The 24326-nt window shown below is 35.7% G+C and overlaps 1 protein-coding gene across 1 annotated transcript in view; it reads right to left on the reverse strand.

Moving 5' to 3' along the window:
* The window catches only part of SCAMP1 (secretory carrier membrane protein 1), a 113107-nt gene that overhangs the window by 21525 nt on the left and 67256 nt on the right, over positions 1–24326 (reverse strand). The window contains exon 7 of the mRNA XM_025892687.2: positions 6660–6761. Within this exon, the coding sequence (XP_025748472.1) occupies positions 6660–6761 (102 nt within the window). The remainder of the gene's footprint in view (positions 1–6659; positions 6762–24326) is intronic.

Genomic DNA, 24326 nt, shown 5'->3' on the forward strand with positions numbered 1-24326 from the left:
CAAAAGACACAGGTATCAGACTGGATAAAGAAAACAAGACCCATTGATATGCTGTCTGCAAGAGACTCATTTTAGACCCAAAGACACCTTGATTGAAAGTGAGGAGGTGGAAAACCATTTACCATGCTAATGGACACCAAAAGAAAGCTGGCGTGGCAATGCTTTATCAAATTAGATTTTAAACCAAAGTCTGTAATAAGAGACGAGGAAGGACACTATATCATACTTAAAGGGTCTACCCAACAAGAAGATCTAACAATTATAAACATCTATGCCCCTAATATGGCAGCAGCCAATTATATAAGCCAGTTAATAACAAAATCAAAGAAAGACATCGACAACAATACAGTAATAGTAGGGGACTTTAACACCCACCTCACTGAAATGGACAGATCATCTAAGCAAAAGATCAACAAAGAAATAAAGACTTTTTTTTTTTTAAAGATTTTATTTATTTATTTGACAGAGAGAGAGAGAGAGAGAGCACAAGTAGGCAGAGAGGCAGGCTGAGGGAGAGGGAGAAGCAGGCTCTCCACTGAGCAGGGAGCCCGATGTGGGGCTCGATCCCAGGACCCTGGGATCATGACCTGAGCCGAAGATAGACGCTTAATGACTGAGCCACCCAGGCGCCCCAGAAATAAAGACTTTAATTGACACCCTGGACCAAATGGACTTCACAGATATATTCAGAACATTCCATCCCAAAGCAACAGAATACACATTCTTCTCTAATGCCCACGGAACATTCTCTAGAACAGATCACATCCTAGCTCACAAATCAGGTCTCAACTGGTACCAAAAGATTGGGATCATTCCCTGCATATTTTCAGACCACAAATGCTTTGAAACTAGAACTCAATCACAAGAGGAAAGTCAGAAAGAACTCAAATACATGGAGGCTAAAGAGCATCCTACTAAAGAATGAATGGGTCAACCAGGAAATTAAAGAAGAATTTAAAAAAATTCATGGAAACCAATGAAAATGAAAACACAACTGCTCAAAATCTTTGGGATGCAGCAAAGGTGGTCCTAAGAGGAAACTATATAGCAATACAAACCTTTCTCAAGAAACAAGAAAGGTTTCAAATACACAACCTAACCCTACACCTATAGGAGCTTGAGAAAGAACAGCAAATAAAGCCTAAACCCAGCAGAACAGAAATAATAAAGATCAGAGCAGAAATCAATGAAATAGAAACCAAAAGAACAGTAGAACAGATCAACAAAACTAGGAGCTGCTTCTTTGAAAGAATAAGATTGATGAACCCCTGGCCAGACTTATCAAAAAGAAGAGAAAGGACCCAAATAAATAAAACCATGAATGAAAGAGGAGAGATCACAACCAACACCAAAGAAATACAAACAATTATAAGAACATATTATGAGCAACTCTATGCCAGCAAATTAGATAATCTGGAAGAAATAGATGCATTCCTAGAGATGTATCAACTACCGAAACTGAACCAGGAAGAAATAGAAAACCTGAACAGACCTATAACCACTAAGGAAATTGAAGTAGTCATCAAAAATATCCCAACAAACAAAAGCCCAGGGCTAGATGGCTTCCCAGGGGAATTCTACCAAACATTTCAAGAAGAATTAATACCTATTCTCCTGAAACTGTTCCAAAAAATAGAAATGGAAGGAAAACTTCCAAACTCATTTTATGAGGCAGCATTACCTTGATCCCCAAACCAAAGACCCTATCAAAAAGGAGAACTACAGACCAATATCCCTGATGAATAAGATGCCAAAATTCTCACCAAAATACTAGCCAATAGAATCCAACAGTACATTAAAAGGATTATTCACCACAACCAAGTGGGACGTATTCATGGGCTGCAAGGTTGGTTCAACATCCACAAATCAATCAATGGGATATAAGACATTAATAAAACAAGAACCATATGATCCTCTCAATAGATGCAGAAAAAGCATATGACAAAGTACAGCATTCTTTCTTGATTAAAAAAACTCTTCACAGTGTAGGGATAGAGTGTACATACCTCAATATCATAAAAGCTATCTATGAAAAACCCACAGCAAATATCATTCTCCATGGGGAAAAACTGAGAGCTTTTCCCCTAAGGTCAGGAACAAGGCAGGGATGTCCACTATCACCACTGCTATTCAACATAGTACTAGAAGTCCAAGCCTCAGCAATCAGACAACAAAAAGAAATAAAAGGCATCCGAATTGGCAAAGAAGAAGTGAAACTCTTTTTGCAGATGATATGATACTTTATGTGGAAAACCCAAAAGACTCCACACCGAAACTGCTAGAACTCATACAGGAATTCAGTAAAGTGGCAGGATATAAAATCAATGCACAGAAATCAGTTTCATTCCTATACACCAACAACAAGACAGAAGAAGAGAAATTAAGGAGTCGATCCCATTTACAATTGCACCCAAAACCATAAGATACCTAGAAATAAATCTAATCAAGGAGGCAAAGAATCTGTACTCAGAAAACTATAAAATACTCATGAAAGAAACTGAGGAAGACACAAAGAAATGGAAAAACATTCCATGCTCATGGATTGGAAGAACAAACATTGTGAAGATGTCAATGCTACCTAGAGCAATCTACACATTTAATGCAATCCCTATCAAAATACCACTCACTTTTTTCAAAGAAATGGAACAAATAATCCTAAAATTTGTATGGAACCAGAAAAGACCCCGAATAGCCAGAGGAATGCTGAAAAAGAAAAGCAAAGCTGGTGGCATCACAATTCCAGACTTCAAGCTCTATTACAAAGCTGTCATCATCAAGACAGTAATGGTACTGGCACAAAAACAGACACATAGATCAATGGAACAGAACAGAGAGCCCAGAAATGGACCCTCAACTCTATGGTCAACTAATCTTCGACAAAGCAGGAAACAATGTCCAATGGAAAAAAGTCTCTTCAACAAATGGTGTTGGGAAAATTGGACAGCCACATGCAAAAGAATGAAACTGGGCCATTTCCTTACATCACACACAAAAATAGACTCCAAATGGATGAAAGACCTAAATGTGAGACAGGAGTCCATCAAAATCCTAGAGGAGAACACAGGTAGCAACCTCTTTGACCTCAGCCGTGGCAACTTCTTCCTAGAAACATCGCCAAAGGCAAGGGAAGCAAGAGCAAAAATGAACTATTGGGACTTCATCAAGATAAAAAGCTTTTGCAAAGCAAGGGAAACAGTCAACAAAACCAAAAGACAACCGACAGAATAGGAGAAGATATTTGCAAATGACATATCAGATAAAGGGCTAGTATCCAAAATCTATAAGGAACTTATCAAACTCAACACCCAAAGAACAAAGAATCCAATCAAGAAATGGGCAGAAGACATGAACAGACATTTTTCCAAAGAAGACATCCAAATGGCCAACAGACACATGAAAAAGTGCTCAACATCGCTCGGCATCAGGGAAATCCAAATCAAAACCTCAATGAGATACCACCTCACACCAGTCAGCTAAAATTAACAAGTCAGGAAATGACAGATGTTGGCGAGGATGCAGAGAAAGGGGGACCCTCCTACACTGTTGGTGGGAATGCAAGCTGGTGCAGCCACTTTGGAAAACAGTACGGAAGTTCTTCAAAAAGTTGATAATAGAGCTACCGTATGATGACCCAGCAACTGCACTACTGGGTATTTACCCCAAAGATACAAATGTAGGGATCTTGAAGGGGTACGTGCACCCCAATGTTTATAGCAGCAATGTCCACAATAGCCAAACTATGGAAAGAGCCAAGATGTCCATGGACAGATGAATGGATGAAGATGTAGTGTATATATACAATGGAACATTATGCAGCCATCAAAAAAAAAAACTCACAAAATCTTGCCATTTGCAACAACGTGGATGGAAGTAGAGGGTATTGTGCTGAGCAAAATAAGTCAATCAGAGAAAGACATGTATCATATGATCTCACTGATATGAGGAATTCTTAATCTCAGGAAACAAACTCAGGGTTGCTGGAGTGGTGGGGGGTGGGAGGGATGGGGTGGCTGGGTGACAGACATTGGGGAGGGTATGTGCTATGGTGAGTGTTGTGAATTGTGTAAGACTAATGAATCATGGACCTGTGCCTCTGAAACAAATAATACATTATATGTTAAAAAAGAGAGAGAGAAAGAGAGAGAAGATAGTAGGAAGGGAAAAATGAAGTGGGGGGGGTCAGAGGGGGAGACGAACCATGAGAGACTATGGACTCCAAGAAACAAACTGAGAGTTCTAGAGGGTAGGGGGTGAGGGATGGATTAGCCTGGTGATGGGTATTTTTTTTTTTTAACATTTTACTTATTTATTTATTTATTTATTTGACAGAGAAACACACAGCAAGAGAGGGAACACAAGCAGGGGTAGTGAGAGAGGGAGAAGCAGGCTTTCCACTGAGCAGGGAGGCCGATGCGGGGCTTGATCCCAGGATCCTGGGATCATGACCTGAGCTGAAGGCAGACACTTAACGACTGAGCCACCCAGGCACCCCTGGTGATGGGTATTAAAGAGGGTACGTATTGAATGGAGTACGGGGTGTTATACGCAAACAATGAATCATGGAACACTACAGCAACAACTAATGATGTAATGTATGGTGATTAACGTAACAAAATAAAATTTAAAAAAATTAAAAAAAAATAAAATGGGCAAGACATGAAAAGATGTTTCAAGAGACTATAAAGAAGCAAATAATCACATGAAAAGATGTTCAACATCTTGAGTCACTGGAGAAATACAACTTAAAACCTCGGTGAGCTATCACTATACATCTACCAGAATAGCTAAAACTTTAAAAAGTGACAACACCAATGCTGGTCAGGACGTGGAGGCTGAGTTACTCATACATTGTTGGTGGGAATGCAACCCGGCAGAGCCATTCTGAAAAAGTCTGTTAGTTTCTTAAAAATGACTAAACATGCAATTTCCGTATGAACCAACAATTATACTCTTTGGTATTTATCACAAAGAAGTGAAAATGGATGTTCACGAATGTTTACAGAGGCTAAGCCTAAAACTAGGAACAGTCCAGAGTCCTTCAACTGGTGAATGATTAAACTGTAGTACATCCACGGTTTTACTCAGGAATAAAAACGAACAAACTACTGATACACCCAACGACCTAGAAGAATCTCCGGAGAACTATGCCAAACACAGAAAGACAAAAGTTACATACCCTATGATACCACATATATAACATTCTTGAAATAACAATATAATAGAAATGATGAACAGATTAGTGACTGCTGGGGTTAAGAAGGAAATGAGGGCAGAAGGGAAGTGAATGTGCTCTAAAAGGGCAACATGGGAGATCCTCTGGTGATGGAAATGTTCTTTATCTTTACTCTATCAATGTCAAAATCCTGGTTTTGACATGACACCATGTTTTTGCAAGATGTTACCAATGGAAAAAACTGTGTAAACAGTATTATTTCTTATAACTATGTGAATCTGCAATTATCTCAAAATAAATAAAAATTTTTAATTTTTTAAAAATCTGCTGAATCACATGAGGTCTAGATATCTTAAAACACATCATCCTATACGCCCCCTCACTAGCAGTCTACTGTCCTATGTGGCCACTACACAATGTTATGCTCAATTTTAACACTTTTTTCTAAATTTGTGCTAAAAAGCAAAAGAAATTACTTCAATTTCATAAGAATAAAAAAAACTTGTGCTGTTAACATAAGCAGTATATTTTTAAATTAAACATTTAAAACATTTCCTTTCCCTCATATGCCAAAGACTAAATACACTATTTGAAATAATGTATGGTTTTTTTAAGAACTGATTTAAAGTATCCATATAAATTCTCTGCATGTATGCATGACCATTAAGGGATCCACAAAGCTACCTATAGTTGTCTGACTGCCAGTCTCCACTCTGATTCAGAATGAGCACACTAAATTTAAGTTCTCAATATACTCTAGTTACAGCCTTAGTTTTTGTAAACACTGCAGCAAAGTTGCCTTGTACATACTTTTGCTTATAAGAATTCAACATTATGCAACTCAATTATAATAGAAGAGAGGGAGGGATAATTTTAGAGATGTGTACTCTTCCACCCACCATTTCATTCAAGGAATGTTTGCTCCAAAGTGTATGAAGAGCCATACCCATCTGCCATTTTCTCCTAGCCTGAGTCTAAATAATTTAGTTTCAGTTTCTGAGGGTCTCCCACAGAGTGAGCATTGCAGTGATCCCATTTTTCAAAGATAAGTGTCCATGTGCATATGTATTTGTGTGTGTATGGAAATATATGTCTCTCTACCTAAAATAGTGCTTTACACATAATAGATACCCTTTTCCTTAAAGTCCTAGAAGTTCTTTTCTCTCCCTTCCACAATCTTTGGCCCAGGTATTTGACCCCTCCTCAGTATCCTTTTTACTCTTCCTCTTGGTGCCCGTTATATACACATTTTTAAACTAGATATAATATGCTGTTTTTAAAAAATAGCAAGATAATTTTCAGTAGAATCGTTTGCCCAAAGGTTATATGCCTTTGACATTTTTTAAATTGCATTTTTTACTATTTTTATATTTGTTTACTTTTGCTAATCTGGCTTTTCTATGTTAACTATTTTTAGGAAGCCAAAATTATGTAGAGATACTAGATAAACAGATTAAAACTGGAGTAATTAAAGTAAATGACTTACCAGTTGCCCCAATTATGAAATCCTGCAGCTTGGAGTACATGAACAGCAAACTGACAAATATAGACGAAGAAGAATACAAAGAATCTGAATGAACTGTCACTCCTTTAAAAAAAGGGGGGGGGAGAAAGAAGAGTAAAGTGTCATTTTTCTCAATATCTTTATATTCACAATTCACATGAAGAAAGACATTCAAACACTGAGAAATAAAAATACCACTGGCAACTAGTTAAGGCTACCAAGACAATGTATGTGAACCCTTTTTCCAGATACTCAATGACATTTTAACTCATTTTTTGTCCTTTCACTTTTCAACTGTATCACAAACATCTTGGCAAAAAAGTTTTTGTTCCCTTTTAAATTATTAAAGAGTTTCGTGGAATTTAATTAACATACAATAAACTGCAACTATTTTAAATATAAATTTGATAAGGTCTGACATGTATATACCCATGCATCTATTTCAATCAAAATAGTAAGCATTTCCCAAAAATCTCCTTGTGAACCTTGATAATCCCTCCCTCTTCATCGCACCCACTGCTTTCTGTCACTACAGTTTTCATATTTTAGAATTTTAAATAAATGAGATCATACAATATATACTTTGTCTGCTTTCTTTCACTCAGCACAATTATTTTGAGATTCACTCATTTTGTTGCACGTATCAAGAGTTCATTCCTTTTCACTGAGTAGTAGTTCACTGTACAGATATACCACGTTTGTCAACTCACTCACCTACTGATAGACTTTTAGGTAGTTTCTAGTTTTTTACTATTACAAATAAAGGTGCTAATTATTAACATCCATGTATAAGTCTTCACATGAACATAAATTTCCTTTTCTCTTGGGTAACTACCTAAAAGTAGAATGGCTAGATCACATGATAGGTGTATGTTTAACTTTTTAAGAAACTGCCAAACTGTTTTCCAAAGGACTTATTCTGTTTTATGGTCCCAGTGGCACTGTAGGAGTATGCCAGTTCCTCCACATATCACCAACACTTGAGTATGGTCAATTCTTTAAATTTTAGCCATTCTAGTAGGTATATAATAACTATCTCTTTTGGTTTGAATTTGCATTTTCCTAATAGCTAATGTTAAGCACTTTTTCATTGCCTTTTGCCATCCATCTATCTTCTATGGTGAACTGTTAAAATCTTTCCCCAAGGTTTTAACTGTTTTTTTCCTCTTACTATTAGGTTTTGTGCATTTGCATGTACTAGTCCTTTATCAGATACATGTTTGGCAGGATTGTTCTCTCAGTCTCTGGTTTATCTTTTCATTCTTTGCAGAGTGTCCTTCAAGGTTTTCTATTAAGTCTTCAAATTAAGTAATGTTAGCTCTCCAAATTTCTTGTCCTTTTTCAAAGTTGTTTTGGTTATTCTAGGCTTTTATATTTCTATATGCCTTTTAGAATCACCTTGTTTAATTCTATAAAACATCACGCTGGGATTTTTATTGAAATTGCATTGGATTTACAGATCCATTTTGAGAGAATTCACACCACAGTAACATCAAGTCTTCCCAACTATTAACAAAGTATATGTCTCCATTTATATTTTCTACACAAATGACCAAATGATCTGCAAATAAAGACAGTTTTACTTCTTTCTTTCTAATCTGGATGCTTTTCTTTCTTTTTCTTGCCTGTTTATATTGGACAGAAGTTCCATTACAGTGTTTTATGGAAGTGTTGAGAACGAACATCTTTATCTTGGTTCTTGATCTTGGTAGAAAGATTTAGTCTTTCACCATTAAGTATGGTGTTAGCTGTTACAGTTTTTTATAGATGCTCTTGACTAAGTGGAGAAAGTTCTTTTTTTTTTTAAGATTTATTTATTTATTTTAGAGAAAGGGAGAGAGAGCAGACACGGCGCGGGAGGGGGGGGGAGTAGAAGGAGAGGGAGAGATTCTCAAGCAGACTCTACCCTGAGTGCAGAGTCCGATACGGAGCTCAATCCCACAACCCTGAGATCACAACCTCAGCCAAAAACAAGAGTCAGACACTTAACCAACTGCGCCACCCAGGTGCCCTGCTAAAGTTCTTTTTCTAAGTTACTGAGGATTTTCATCATGAGTGATTGAGTATTGTACTTTGTCAAATGCTTCTACATGAAGATACTCATATGGGTTTTCTATTTTAATTTATAATATGGTTAATTATGCTAGTTATTTTTAAATGTTAAACCAGCCTTGAATTCCTGAAAAAGTTCTACCCACTTGATTATGACATGGTATCCTTTTAACATATTATTGGATTTGATTTGTTTGGCAAGATTTTCAACCATCCCAAATTTACTCCATTTTCTTTTCATCACAGTGACCATTCCAACCCCAACACACATTTTTCAAGGCCCTTAACATTTCAACTTCCTCAGTCTCAGCATAAAACTGTTTTCTTCACCAGAGACGAAAACAGAAGGCATAGAAATAAACCTCAACTTTCTTCTCCATATAATGATTTCCAAGTTTATATATACCACCAACCCTCCTTATTGCTTATGTGTGAGGAGGAAGTATCACTCATTTCAAAATTAACACCTGCATAAAAATCTTTAGTCCATCATTCTAGTTCCTCTGGAGCACTCTACGTCAGTAGTCACTTATCTTCTCTCCTAGCTTGTGTCTTCAGCTCTTCGAGGAGGATCTTTCCCAGTGTATAAACACATAGTTCTCATCTTCAACTAACCCTCTTTTAACCCTATCTCCCCTGCTAAACTTCCACCTACTTGATCTCCCGCTTTCCCTTCAGTAAGTCTTGATTTCCTCTACTTCCCTCTTCTTATTCACTTCTCAACCCACTGTAACTTGGCCTTTCCTCACCTATTCCTCCAGAGGTACTTCAAAATCACGGGCAATCTATGAATTTCCAAACCAAATTCCTCAAGTCTCTTTATTTTTTTTAATGGAACTTGACACTAAAGATCCTCTTAAACACTCTTTGACCTTGGCTTCTATAATATTACTCACTTCTACTTCTGTTTCTTCTCAAATCTAGACTGCCTCTCAGTCTCTTATTTCAAGATCCACCTCCATGTCATATTGTAAAACTGTCTTTACAGGAAGGTTCCTTAGTTGATGCTTGTATCTTCTAATGTATGACCCACCAAGAACAGGATGAAGTTCAAATAATATAACCCAGTGTGTGTGTGTGTGTGTGTGTGTGTGTGTGTGTGTGTGTGTGTCTTCATAATAGAAACTGAAGAACATGTCTTGCTATTTCAATGCTTTTATTTACACTGTGTCTAAAATGCCCAATACAGTCCTCTTTCCTGCCTGGCAAACATGCACTCAGCTTTTAAGATGAATCACTAAGTCTACTCCACACTAAAATAGAGGACAGTTAAGCTCTACCCCTTAGAAAGAGTAGAATTCACAATTATTATTTGGAATTCTGTATGTAAGATTTGTTCTTTCAGCTCCACCTGTTTATATTCATCATTTTTTCCTATCAGTATGGACTCATGGATATTTATTTTTTAGGTTAAAATTAAACACTATAATTATTTTGTGCTAAAACTATTCTAGCTTTAGCCTTTTAGATTCTATTTGCTTAAGTACTTGATCTCTGCTTATTTTGTATTTTCCTTGCTTTAGAATCAGCCATTTCTCCAAAGTGCAAAAAAGCAGATTTTAATAGTTCACGAATAATGTTTTTTCTGTTATTAGATTTAAATCAAATGGTTCCACCTTTCACAGTAATTTATTAGTAATATATTACACCAAAGTTGGTATTACTTACTGACCATAAAACTTAGAAAACTTAACCAACAAAAAACAAGCAACAAAAAGTTCACAATATAAAATGCTATTTTTATTAATAACAAATAGAAATCCCATGTACGCTTCATTTCTCCAGGCTAATACTTGGTAAACAAATACCACATTTAATAAATCAATTTTTTTACTCTTTTCAAATAGGTACTGCTAAAATATACTTCTATTTCCCTATCCCTTTAGTAGAAAAAGATCCTAACTTACAATTCTCTTTTTCTTGTTTGAGTTTTTACTTCATTACCTGTTTACCAAGAAACCATATTATCAAAATGGTTAAAATTATAAAGGGAATATATACTCTGAATAAGAGCTTCCTACATAATGTCTAAAGGCTTCACAAAAGCTATTTCAGTTCCCGAAGAAGGATCTTTCTTTGTTCCAAACTCACAGATAATATTGTAGAAGCGGCAACTGCCTAATAACAGCCTCTAGTTAAGAAATCTATTAGAAAATACAGAATATGTTTTCAAGTCCTGCTAAGGAAGTCCTACTAAAAAGCAAATATTTCTAAAATATTGCTTTCAGATACAAATTGAAGAATGTTAAAACTGGTTCACCTTCCTCTTTTATACGTACAGTTAGCACATATAAATGTAAAGCTAGTTTACTAAACTGATCAAATAGAAACCCCAAAGTCTTTGAAACCCGTTTGGTCTACTTCTATTTTTTTGAACAGGCTAGAAACCTTTCTCAGTATATCTTGTTTGCTTTATGTGATTAACCAATTTTTCTGTTTGTGGACAAGGAGACAGTAAAATTCATTTCACTGTACACCTACCATGTAAATATAAATGATAATTTTAAAACACTTCAAATTTCTCTGAGATGTAAACTCCATATAATTAGTCAACTACCTGAACTCTTACCTCCAAGAGTATACAAATCTTCTTCTATATAATCTATTCAAATTATTAAAAATGCAAAATTAGTCAAATCAAATTTTAAAAAGGTTGCCTCATTTTTAAAAAAGATTTATTTATTTAAGAGAGAGAGAGAGGTAAAGCAAGTGAAAGTGAGAGTAGGGGAAGGGGCAGAGGGAGAGGGAGAGAGAGAATCCCAAGCAGACTCGCCACTGAGCACAGAGCCCGATGTAATGTGAGGCTCGATCCCACAACCCTGAGATCACAACCTGAGCCGAAATCAAGAGGCAGATACTCAACCCACTGAGCCACCCAGGTGCCCCAGGTTGCCTCATTTTTAACTAAACAAGCAGGCACTGAAAATATAGCTCTTTATATCAAAGTGACATAAAAATATGGATCTATCGTGTGGAAACAATTTTACAATATGGGGTTACATTCCCTGCCAAAAGCCTAAAAATTATTAAAAATTTATATGCAAAAACTGAGCTAATCACAGTGTTAAGAAGTGTATTAAGTATAAATAACTTCCCATATACTGAAGAGAGGAAAACTCTGTAAAGTGTAAATTAACAAATTTGACCAATACAACATCACATGAATATCAAGTTCATTTGAGATGTTTGACGGAAAAGCCAGGTAAGGCTGCCAGAAGACTGGTGGAGGGCTGTAAAGGGACAGAGCCAAAATGAGGAGTCCAGGAGAAAAACCATCATCAGGAGTGTAGAAGGACTTCTGTTGGCATCCAGAACCAAACGGGGTAAGTCTTGTATATAGGAAAAGATTAGGAAAAAAACTTTAAATAATCCAGCTTGTATATAGCTATTTTAAGCCAAAGAAGAAAAAGTACAAATATACTTGAAAAAACTGCTATCAACTGATTTAAGCTAAGCAGTTTTAAATTGTAATCTGCCTCAGTTTACAATCAAGTATTTATGGTATTGTGAATATATTTTCATAATAAACCCACCTATGTAATCTATTTCGTCAGAATCAATCAATAAGTAATAAAAGCTTTCTACTACTTGTCATCCTAGCTCTTCCAGATCAAAGTCTACTAGAAAACTGAATCTCAAATAAGCCAGTTGGATTTGGCTTAACGTCTTCAAATAATATACTGCCAAGTTACAACCTACCTTTTTTTTTTTTTTTTAAGATTTATTTATTTCAGAGAGAGAGAGCACGCGAGCAGGGGATGGGCAGAGGGAGAGAAGAGAATCCCAAGCAGACTCCCCACTGAAGGTAGAGCCCAACCACCAGGCTCAATCCCACAGCCCAGGAGATCACAACCTGAGCCAAAATCAAGAGCCAGACACTCAACCAACTGAGCCACCCAGGGGCCCCAGAAAAAGAGAATCTTAAGCAGGCTCCACACCCAGTGCAGAGCCCCACATAGGGCTCAATTTCACAACCCTGAGATCATGACCTGAGCCAAAATCAGAAGTCAGATGCTTAACCAACTGGGCCACCCAGGTGCCCTGTTACAACACCTTAAAATAAAAAAATTCTCCCCTAAATTTTCAAAAGTTCTCAGAAAATAGATTTATATGATCTTAAAAGTATATTTCACATTACCTGTCAGGATCAGAGATATTAATTACAACTACAGTTTGGGGAAGCAGAGAAGAAAAGGTATCTCATCATTTCAAAAGAGTTAACAAAAATTTTACATTTGTAAAATGTATAAGGGAGCTCCCATGATACGGGAGCGCAGCACAACTTAACTAAAATACTAAACATTTTACGTTCAGTAACTTGGCATAGTAGTTAAGAGCATGTACCTTTATAGACAGACTTGGGTTTGAATCCAGAAGTCTCCCATTAAAAGTTGTGTAACTTCAAGCAAAATCTAAGTCTAAATCTGAGATTTTCTATTTACAAAATGGGAATAACAGTGGAATCTACTTTTATATGAATGAAACAGATATAAAGGGCTTAGCAGGGAATGAATGTATAGGCACATAGTAAGTAATCAATAAATGTTACTTGTTGGTACCTCTACTGCACTAGTACAATACTACACTAAAACGGTTTTGTTCACAGACTACTCTGCTTACACAAGTGATATTTGGCCTCTGACAAGATCCTGAGCATTTCTGGGACATGGCTGGTAACTTCACTACTACTAAGAGAAGAAAGTAATACATAAAATTATTACTGATGTAAAGACATTACAATAAAAAGGAACCTACAAAGTACAGCTACTTTCCTTGTCTTAGTTACTTTGGGATGCAACCCCATCTTCCTTCTAATAATTTTGTGCTGAAATCAATTCTTTCTCCAAGATCAGGTGTTCCACAGATAGCTTTAAAAAGAAACAGCACAAACCCACCCAGATTGTGCATAAAATTTTGCATGTGTTTATTTTTCTTAAAAAGAGGACTCAAAAATTTTAGATTCGTAATGGAGTCTGTGACATAAAAACCATTAAAAAACCACTCACTAGATTAGTCTAAATGAAAAAGCATAGGCCTTTAGACTTTGTCTTCCTCCCGTCCATGCTATGCTTAAAGCAGACATGCATAATAAAAGGTTCACATGTAATGAAATTTTAAACCCAGACCTGGGTTCAACATCTATATCCTCTACACCTAACACTCTATCCACTACACCTGACTCTGTATTTTGTAATAATAGCTAACACTTATTGAACATTATGTGTCAGTGACCAAGGCAAACACATGCATTATCCATTTAATGTTTAAAAAACCCACTGTGAGGTAGGCAATAATACTGACTCCATTTTACTGATGAATAAACAGATTTAGAGAGGTTAAGTGATCCAAATGCAGAGCTGGTAAGAGAAATGCTGAGACTCGTCTGTGTATCTGTGAAGCTAATGTTTTTAACCATGGGATAAATCTATCCCTAGGCTATTATTTCAATTCCATTTTGCCCAAGAAAGCCAATTATCTATCAATAGGATACCACTCTCTAAATTAACTTCAAATGCTCAATGTAGTGTTTTCTATATACGGGGAGATTATAAATTTTCTTTCCATTCGTAATAATTTAGTTCTTTAAAAATACTCCCTTTTAAGAAGAGTTGAGGTTACGACTGAAAAAATACTATTTTGTAGCTTATCAGAAAATAAGGATTGAAATTTACTAAAACTTTTACTTGATTAAGCAAAAATTTACCTAACAACTAAAATCTCACCACTGAATTGCCTTCAATTTAGAAAGCATAAACAGCTAAAATCAGCCAGGAGTCAACCATTTAAACAACTTAATATCTACAGTCCTATTATTTCCACACGACAAGTTTCCTAATTACTTAATCTACTTTGAAATATCCTTTTATCTCCTCAACTATTTCCTTAAATGTTCACATATACTTAAATTCTAAATCAACTATCTTAATTTTATATTGCAAGCTAGTAAGTATGTACTTCTTCCATATAGTAAAATGCCATAGAGAAAAATAATGTATCTCATGGACTATTACTGAAAACAAATAACTCTTATTGAGTAAACTAAAAACTTTATCACCAATATCAATTCACCTTGAATTCCTTATTAAAGGGGTTTTACTTATTTTAATATAAATTATGTATGTTACAGAGACATTACATATATTTATTTATATATACATAAGTAAATATATGCACATGTATCATTCTGCTCTGTTCTGTATCTAAGCTACTCTTAACTGTACCATATATAAATGTTTCTTACCTACCTGTTTTTGCCATTTAAGGAACAATGCTACTCACCTTATTTGTGTTTTCTTTTATTATCAGGTGTGTGCAAAATAACCAGCTAAGAGAACAAAGAATCTAGAACTAACTGATCAAAAGATATTTTAAAAACATTTGTCTCATCAACCTTAAATGATTTCATATTTACTGCAAATCTCTATTACTGTAAACTGCTAGGGATTTTAAAATTCTACAGCTAACACCACCTTCCTCATTTCAGCTGGAATATAAAAGTCATACTTAAAAGTCACTTGACCCTTGAACAACACAGGTTTGAACTGCGTAGGCCCACTTATGCATGGATTTTTTTCAATAAATGTGCTGGTAATTTTTTTTGGAGATTTGCAACAATTTGAAAACACAGACAAACCACGTAGCCTAGAAATATCAAAAAAAAGAGAAAGTTATGTCATGAACAAAACTATATGTAGATACTAAACAATTTTGCATATTTTATGGTAGTAAATTTATTATAAAAAGTTATCACATACTTTGCATACAACACCTAGACTGTACATGACACCATTTATAGTCAAGAGACACAAAAGCAAATGTAAAGATGTGGTATCAAATGATAAATTAATGGTAGTACATACTGTTTCATAATAGTTTTGTAATAGTTTCATACCCACCTCCTGTTGCTATTGTGGTGAGCTCAAGTATTGCCAGTACCCGCTTAAAATACCATGTCACATTAGTATCTCTGGGTAAGCAGATCATCTCTCTAGTAAGTTGCATACTGCAGTAAAAAGTGGACTCTCACAACTCTTGCATATTTTTCATTGTATTTCGTACAATATAGCAAACCTGGAATAACACCATGAGACCCATACAAACTAGTGATGCTGGAAGTGCTTCCAAGAACAAAGAAAAGTCATGACATTACAAGAAAAAGTTGAATTACTTAATACATACCATAGGTTCAGAGGTCAGATAAATGAATCCAGGGTAAGGAAATTCATGAAGCCATCACTGTATCTACACTAGCTGGTGCAAAGACCTTACATTTTTTGCTAAATGCCTTTTTATCTCATACTGAAAATGCAGCTTTTATGTGGGTGCAAGAATGCTGTAATAAAGGCATATCTATCTAATATAATCAAGAAGAAGTGAGGTCATTACATGACAACTTAAAACAAAAGGAAGGTGAAGGATTTAAAGCTGGAGAATTTAATGCTAGCAAAAGGATGGTTTCATAATTTTAGAAAAAGGTTTGGCTTAAAAAATATCAAGATAACAGGAGAAGCAGCTTCTGCCAACCAAGAGACAGCAGACGAGCTCCAAGATGCCATTAAGAAAATCATTGAGAAGAAAAGATATTTGCCAGAACAGGTGTTTAAGGCAGATGAAAGTGCCCTACTCAAGAAAAAAAGAATGCCACAAAGGACATTTATTAGTAAGGAAGAGAAGAGTGCACCAGGATTTAAGGGAGGAAGGGACAGGCTAACTCTACTGTTTTGTGCAAATGCAGTCAGCTTTATAATCAAGACTGCCCTTATCTATAAAGCTTTTAACCTCTAAGCCTTCAAGGGAAAAGATAAACACCAGTCGCCAATCCTATGGCTGTACAAGAAGGCCTGACAAGAGACAAGACAATCAAAAGAAACAAACTCAGATATAGCTTAGATGTCAGCACTATAAAGAATTTAAAATAACTATGATTAATATGTTCAAGACTGAAGTCACAAAGGTGGACAACATGAATGAACAAAAGAAGAATCTCAGCATATATGTAAGCTATAAGAAATAACCGAACAGACATGGCAGAAAGAAAACATGAAAGCAGAGAGAAGAATACCTTTGACAAGCTCATCAAACACACTCAAAACAGCCGAGGGTGAACTTGTAGAAATTACACAAAATGAAATGCAGAGATAAAAAAAGAGTGAAGAAAAAAATAACAGAGCACCCAAAAGATGTAGGGCAGTATCAAACAGTCCAAATTATGTGTAGTAAGAATTCTGGAAAGAGAAGAAAAAAAAAATTATCTGAAAAATGACAACTGAGAATTTTCCAAAGTTAACAAGAGACTCCAAACCACAGATCGAAGAATATGATGGAACAGTTAAGGATACAAACCAAAACACATACCACCACATACACATGTGTACACCACACATAATCACATTCAAAATGCCCAGAGCACACTGGGCATAAGACACATTCAAAAAAAAAAAAAAAAGAAGAAGAAGAAGAGAAGAATTACAGAAGACTTAGAATGTTTACAAGCCAGAACACAAAATGATGTGTTTCAAGTACTGAATAAACAAAACCGTGAAGCAAGAATTCTATACCCAGTGAAGGTATCTTTAATAAAATGAATGGAAAATAAAGATTTTTTTCAGACAAAAACTAGAGAACTGGTTACCAGTAGACCTGTACTAAAAGAAATATTAAAGGAAATTCTTCTGGCAAAATAATTATGATGGGAAAAATGAAGGGTGGGGAACTCAGAGGGAGAGATGAACCATGAGAGACTATGGACTCTGAGAAACAAACAGGGTTTTAGAGGGGAGAGGGGAGGGGGCATTGGTTAGCCCCGCAGTGATGGGTATTAAGGAAGGCACGTACTTCATGGGGCACTGGGTGTTATATGAAAACAATGGATCGTGGATCACCACATCAAAAACTAATGATGTACTGTATGGTGACTAACATAATAAAAAAACAAAAAAAGCTAAAAAAAAAAAAAAAAGAAATAGGGATGGAAATTTTTTTAAAAATGAAGAGCAAAAAAAATGGCATTAATAAAGGCAAATATAAAATTTATTTTTCCTCATTTTTAATTCTTCTAACAGAGAAACGACTGCCTACAGCAAAAACTATAGCAAGGTACTATGTGTCCCTAGTGTATGTAAAAATAAACTATATAACAAAAATAGCACCAAGGATGGAGTAAGAAAATGAGACTATCCTGTTGGAAGGTCCTTACAGTACACATAAATAAGAATATTATTATTTTAACACAGATTCAGATTTATTAAAGATGTATATTATAAAAACTCAGTCATCACTCAAAAAAGATGTTGGTAAGAGGTAGAAACAATGAAAAAACATGAAAACATAAAATGTTTTAAAAATAATCCCGAAGAAGGCAAAAATGAAAAAGAAACAAAGAACAGTTGGAATAGAAAACAGCTCATAAAAAGAGAGATTTTAATCCAACCAGATCAAATAATGCAAAGGACATAAGCACACTAACTAAGAGAGAGACTTGGGGCACCTGGGTGGCTCAGTTGATTTGCGCGTCTGCCTTCGGCTCAGGTCATGATCCCGGGGTCCTGGGATCAAGCCCCGCATCAGGCTCCCTGCTCAGCGGGAAGCCTGTTTCTCCCTCTCCCACTCCCCTTGCTTGTGTTCCCTCTCTCGCTGTGTCTCTGTGTCAAATAAATAAATAAAATTAAAAAAAAAAAGAGAGAGACAGACCATCAACTTGGTTGCAAAACGAAAGCCAACTATATGTTATCTACCAAAAAGAGCTACTTTAAATGTAAACACACTGAAAGGTTAAAAATAAAATAACAAAAATATATAACATGCAAACACGAATCAAAAGAAAGCTGGGGTGGTTTTAATAATATCAGATAAAATCGATTACAGAGAAAACATTATTACCAGGGATAAAGCAGTACATTACATAATGATAAAGAAGTCAAAGCACAAAGAAAACATATCATAAATATCTATCTACCTAATAAGATAGTATCAAACTACATGAAACAAAAAACAATAGAACTAAAAGAAGAAACAGAAAAAGTCCACAAATAAATTGGAAATTTCAACCTATCACTCTCAGGAATTAACAAAACAAGCAGACAAAAAATTAGTATGGTTACAGAAGACCGGAACAACACTATCAACCAAATATACCAACTTCTGTTTACACAACATTCTTCCCTTCTATAGCAGAATATACATTCTTTCAAGTGCACACAAAAAGAGGTGTTTATTTCAGAGTTTTAAAATCCTTTAGCACTGTATGTGGCACATACATTCTATATGAGTTTTCAAAATAACTTCTGCACTCAATCTGTTAAATGATATGTTATTTTGGTTGAAAATTAAGAAAATTAACTCCACACATATAGTTTGAAAGGGATAACCTGAAGCTCCCTGAAAGAGACCCAAGGATCTTAATATCACACTTAGAAAAACTATTATGAAATAAGCTGCATAAAAAGGAACAGGTCATTTTTCTTCTCCACACTCTCAACACTTAGCTGGCATGGACCTTTATAATGAATAGTAAGGTCTTAAGTAGCTTGGATAAAAAACTATTCAAGAAATAAGCATTGCTAGTTACTATTCCAAAATAAATTAACCCACTGAGAGGAGATCACTGAAATACCTGGATTCACCACAAACTAAATGATAAAGTAAATGTAACAAATTAGGAAGGAACACATGAGCCCTATTTAGTCTGAAGACCTAGGTGGAAAATTTCAGCAACTAACAACCCATTCAAAAGTGTGTAAATATTAAACATGACTTGTAGACTCTAAAGTACATGTATTCATATACACATGTGAGAAAATATGATAAACAGTAGGTTCTCCTTGCAGGTACAGAAAGAATATTATCTTTCCATCAGGTAAGTTTAAAGTCATACTTCACTCTGGTGTCAAAAAAGAAAAATTCTCAAATAAGACCTAGAATAGCCAAAGCAACCTTTAAAAAGAAAAGCAAAACTGAAAGACTTTAAACAGTATATAAACTGAAAAACTAACTTAAACAGCATACAAATTATATCAATTCCTTATCTTTGAATATGTTTTTATGCTTAAAATCAACAATAGGGGCACCTGGGTGGCTCAGTCGTTAAGTGTCTGCCTTCGGCTCAGGTCATGATCCCAGGGTCCTGGGATCGAGCCCTGCATTAGGCTCCCTGCTCAGCGGGAGGCCTGCTTCTCCTTCTCCCACTCCCCCTGCTTGTGCTCCCTCTCTCGCTTTCTGTCAAATAAATAAATAAAATCTTTAAAAAAAGCTTTTTTAAATCAACTATAAAGTTATCTTTTTAGAGAAAAAGCTAAATTAAATTTTCTGTTAAAAATATCTTAAATTATGTTTTTAAATTAAAATATTAAAATCTGTTTTTCAAGATGTTAAAATGGTGTTATAGTTCAATTATATTTAATTTCTAATTCCAGTGAGAATAATCCAACATAAAAGGTGTAATATTCCCGTGGATATTAAGCATGTTAGAAAGAAATGACAAATGAAACAAAACAAAACAAAAACCCTGTCTAATGCCCAGAGACAGCTTACTTTTAAAAAGTATACCTGCAAGCAGGTTAGAAACAGTCAATCCATCCTAGCAACAAGTAAAAAGCTAAACTGAAAAATCAGCAACTCTTCTTAAATCCCAAAGTGAGGTCACAGAGCAAACTGCCACCCGAAAACTGGAGAGGCAGGTAAATACAGAAGATCAAACCTTATAGGAGAGAAACCTCTGCAGGAACCAGTGCCAGGGCAGAAAAATCTCAACTGTAATTGAATTGCGGGAGACTCAGAACAAACAGCTCTTGGAGTTAAAATCTCCAGGAGACCTAGTCATGGAGGAGCCCCACATGTTTGTTTTGTTTTGTTTTTTAAAGATTTTATTTATTTATTTGACAGAGAGAGAGAGAGAGATAGCGAGAGCAGAAACACAAGCAGGGGGAGTGGGAGAGGGAGAAGCAGGCTTCCTGCAGAGCAGGGAGCCCGATGTGGGACTGGATCCCAGGACGCTGGGATCATGACCCGAGCCTAAGGGAGATGCTTAATGACTGAGCCACCCAGGCGCCCCGCCACATGTTTGTTTTATCACCAACAGCTCAACCTGATTCTCACAGTGAAAATTGGAGAAAATCCCCTCATGCTTGGGGCAGGAGGAGGAGAAAAGGAACCATTTGGAAATACTCCAAAGCACTCTGTTCTTAACAAGGTCTGCCCTCAGGAGAAACTAACCAGAGCCTAATTTGCAGAGGGCTTTACTAGAGCCTAACCCACATTAGGAAAGGGAAATACCCAACTCCAACCAATTCTAAACATACTGTCCCATCTAAGAGGGTAGGGAGCTTGAGAAGCATTGGTGAAGCTCACAGTCGAGGCACAGGCTCCCTAAAAGATACCTAATCTTAGCTTTAAAGAGTACTTCCCCTCCCCCACAACCCTAAGTCATATTACTAAAGGCAAAATTTACAGCAGTTCCTTTTACCTAGTACATCAAGTCTACCTAGCAAGTAAAAATTACAAAGTATATGAAAATGCAAAAAATACAGTTTGAGGAAACAGGAAGCTCAGATATGGCTGTGATGTTGGAATTACAACAGAAATTTCACAACTACGATTAATATGCTAAGGCCTCCAATGTATAAAGTAGACAGCATGCAAGATGAAATTAGCAATATAAGTAAGCAGAAAGATGGAGAAACTAAGAAAGAGCAAGCAGAAATGGTCAACGTCTAAAAACCACTGTAGCAGAAATAAAGATTGCCTTTGATGGGCTTATTAGTAGATGGGGCATGGTTGAGGAAAGAATGTGAGTTTGAGAACATCTTGACAACAATCTCCAAAAATAAAAAGCAAAGAGAAAAAGACTTTTAAAAAAAATTAAAGGATATCCAAGGACTATGGGACAACTACAAAAGTTGTAAAATATGCAAAACAGGAATGCCAGCAGAAAAGAGAAAGAAAGAATATTACAAACAATTATGACTGAGAATTTCCCCCAATTAATGTCGATTACCAAATAACAGATCCAGGAAGCTCAGAGAACACCAAACAGAAGTACATCAAGGCAAATTATATTCAAACCAAAAAACTCAAAGATAAAGAAAAAATCTTGAAAAAAGCCAGAGGAAAAAAAACACATTAGCTACAGAGAAACAAAGGTAATAATTACATCCAATATCTCCTCAGAAATCATACAAAGAAGTAGACAGTTCAGTAAAATATTTAGTGTTGAGGGAAAAAAAAAGCCACCAACCTACAATTCTGAACCCTGTAAAATTATTCCTCAAAAGCAAAGGAGAAAAAAAATGACATAAAACAACAAACAAAAATTGAAGGTATTTGTTGTTAGTAGACCGCCCTTGCAAGAAATATTGAGAAGTTTTACAGAGAGAAGGAAAATAATATGTCAGAAAAAGATCCACCTAAAGGAAGAGCATCGGAGATGGAGTAAATGAAGGAAAAAGGCTTATCTATGTGTAGATAAATGCTTACATATAAGTGACAAGAATGAACACAGGAGCGAAAATCCTTAATAAAAAAATAGCAAACCAGGGGACCTGGGTGGCTCAGTTAAGCATCTGCCTTTGGCTCAGGTCATGATCCCAGGGGTCCTGGGATCAAGTCCCACATTGGGCTCCCTGCTCAGCAGGAAGTCTGCTTCTCCCTCTGCTCCTCCCCCACTTGTGCTCTCTCTCTCCCCCTCTCTCAAAAATAAATCTTTAAAAAAATAGCAAACCAAATTCAACTACACATGAAAAGAATCATACACCATGATTAAGTGGGATTTATTCCAAGGATGCAAGGATGGTTTGACATTCACATATCAAAGTAATAAACCACATTAACAAAAGACAAAAATCATATGCTCATCTCAATAGATACAGAAAAAGTATATCACAAAATTCAACATACATTTATGATTAAAAATTCTGAACAAAGGGGTACCTGGGTGGTGGCACAATTGGTTAAGTGTCTGACTCTTGGTTTTGGCTCAGGTCGTGATCTCAGTGTCTTGAGATCAAGTCCCACATCATGCTCTGTGCGGAGTCTGCTTGGGACTCTCTGTCCCTCTCCCTCTGCCCCTCCCCCACTCTAAAATAAATAAATCTTTAAGGAAAAAACTCTCAACAAAGTGGGTATAGAGGGAATATACCTCAACATAATACAGGTCATATATGACAAGCCCATAGCTAACATAATATTCTATGGTGAAAAGCTGAAAGCTTTTCCTCTAAGATGACGAACAAGACAAGGATGCCCATTCTCACCACTTTTACTCAACACAGTATTGGAAGTCCTAGTCAGAGGCATCCACAATGGAAGGAAGAAATAAAACTATCATTATTTGCAGATGAAATTATTTTATATACAGAAAACCCTACAGACTCCACTGAAAAACTGTTAGAACTAAAAAATTCAGTAAAGTTACAGGATACAAAATCAATATACAAAAATCTTTTGTGTTTCTCTACATTAACAATAAACTACCAGAGAGAGAAATTAAAAAAAATCTTATTTACAGCTGCATAAAAAATAAAATACGTAGGAATAAGTTTAACTTAGGAAGTGAAAGACCCTTACACTGAAAACTGTAAAACACTGATTAAAGAAATTGGACACATAAAAGTGAAAATACAAATAAATGGAAAGATACATCATGCTTGTAGATTGGAAAAATATTGTCAAAATGTCCACACTCCTCCAAGCAATCTACAGATTCAAAAAAAATCCCTATCAAAATTCAAATGGCATTTTTCACAAAAATAGAACAATCCTAAAATTTGTATGGAACTACAAAAGACCTTCAATAGCCATAGCAGTCTTGAGAAAGGACCAAGCTGGAGGCATCACAATCCCTGATTTCAAACTATTATTAAAAAGCTATAGTAATTAAAACAGTATGCAAACACATAGATTAACTGAACAGGACCGTCCAAAGACAATATATATATATATATATATATATTTATATAGGTATATATATATATATATATTATATATTATGTACCACACAAAGGAGCCAAATATATACAATGGAGAAAAAAGAGTCTCTTTAATAAATGGTGTGGGGAAAACTGGATGGCCACATGCAAAAGAATGAAATTACACCAGTATCTTAACACCATACACAAAAATTAACTCAAAATGGATTTAAGACTTGAATTAAACACCTGAAACCATAAAACTCATATAAGAAAACATACGTGGTAAACCCCCTGACATCATTCTTGGCACTGATTATTTGGATTTGACACTAAAAGCAAAAGTGACAAAAGCAAAAATCAACAAGTGGTACTACAACAAATAAAAAGCTTTGGCACAGCAAAGAAAAGGCAACCTACTGGATGGGAGAAAATATTTGCAAATAATTTATCTTGTAAAAGATTAATATCCAATATATACAAAGAACTGATACAACTTAACAGCAAAAAAAAGAAAATCCAATTAAAAAATAATGGGCCTAAGATCTGAAGAGACAGGGGCACCTGGATGGCTCAGTGGGTTAAGCGTCTGCCTTCGGCTCAGGTCATGATCCCAGAGTCCTGGGATTGAGCCCCATGTTGGGCTTTCCGCTCAGCGGGGAGCCTGCTTCTCCCTCTCCCTCTGCTGCTCCCCCTA

This window comes from Callorhinus ursinus, unplaced genomic scaffold (assembly GCF_003265705.2).
Source record: "Callorhinus ursinus isolate GAN/ISIS: 27379988/994484 unplaced genomic scaffold, GSC_fseal_2.0 scaffold23, whole genome shotgun sequence".
Classification (NCBI taxonomy): Eukaryota; Metazoa; Chordata; class Mammalia; order Carnivora; family Otariidae; genus Callorhinus; species Callorhinus ursinus.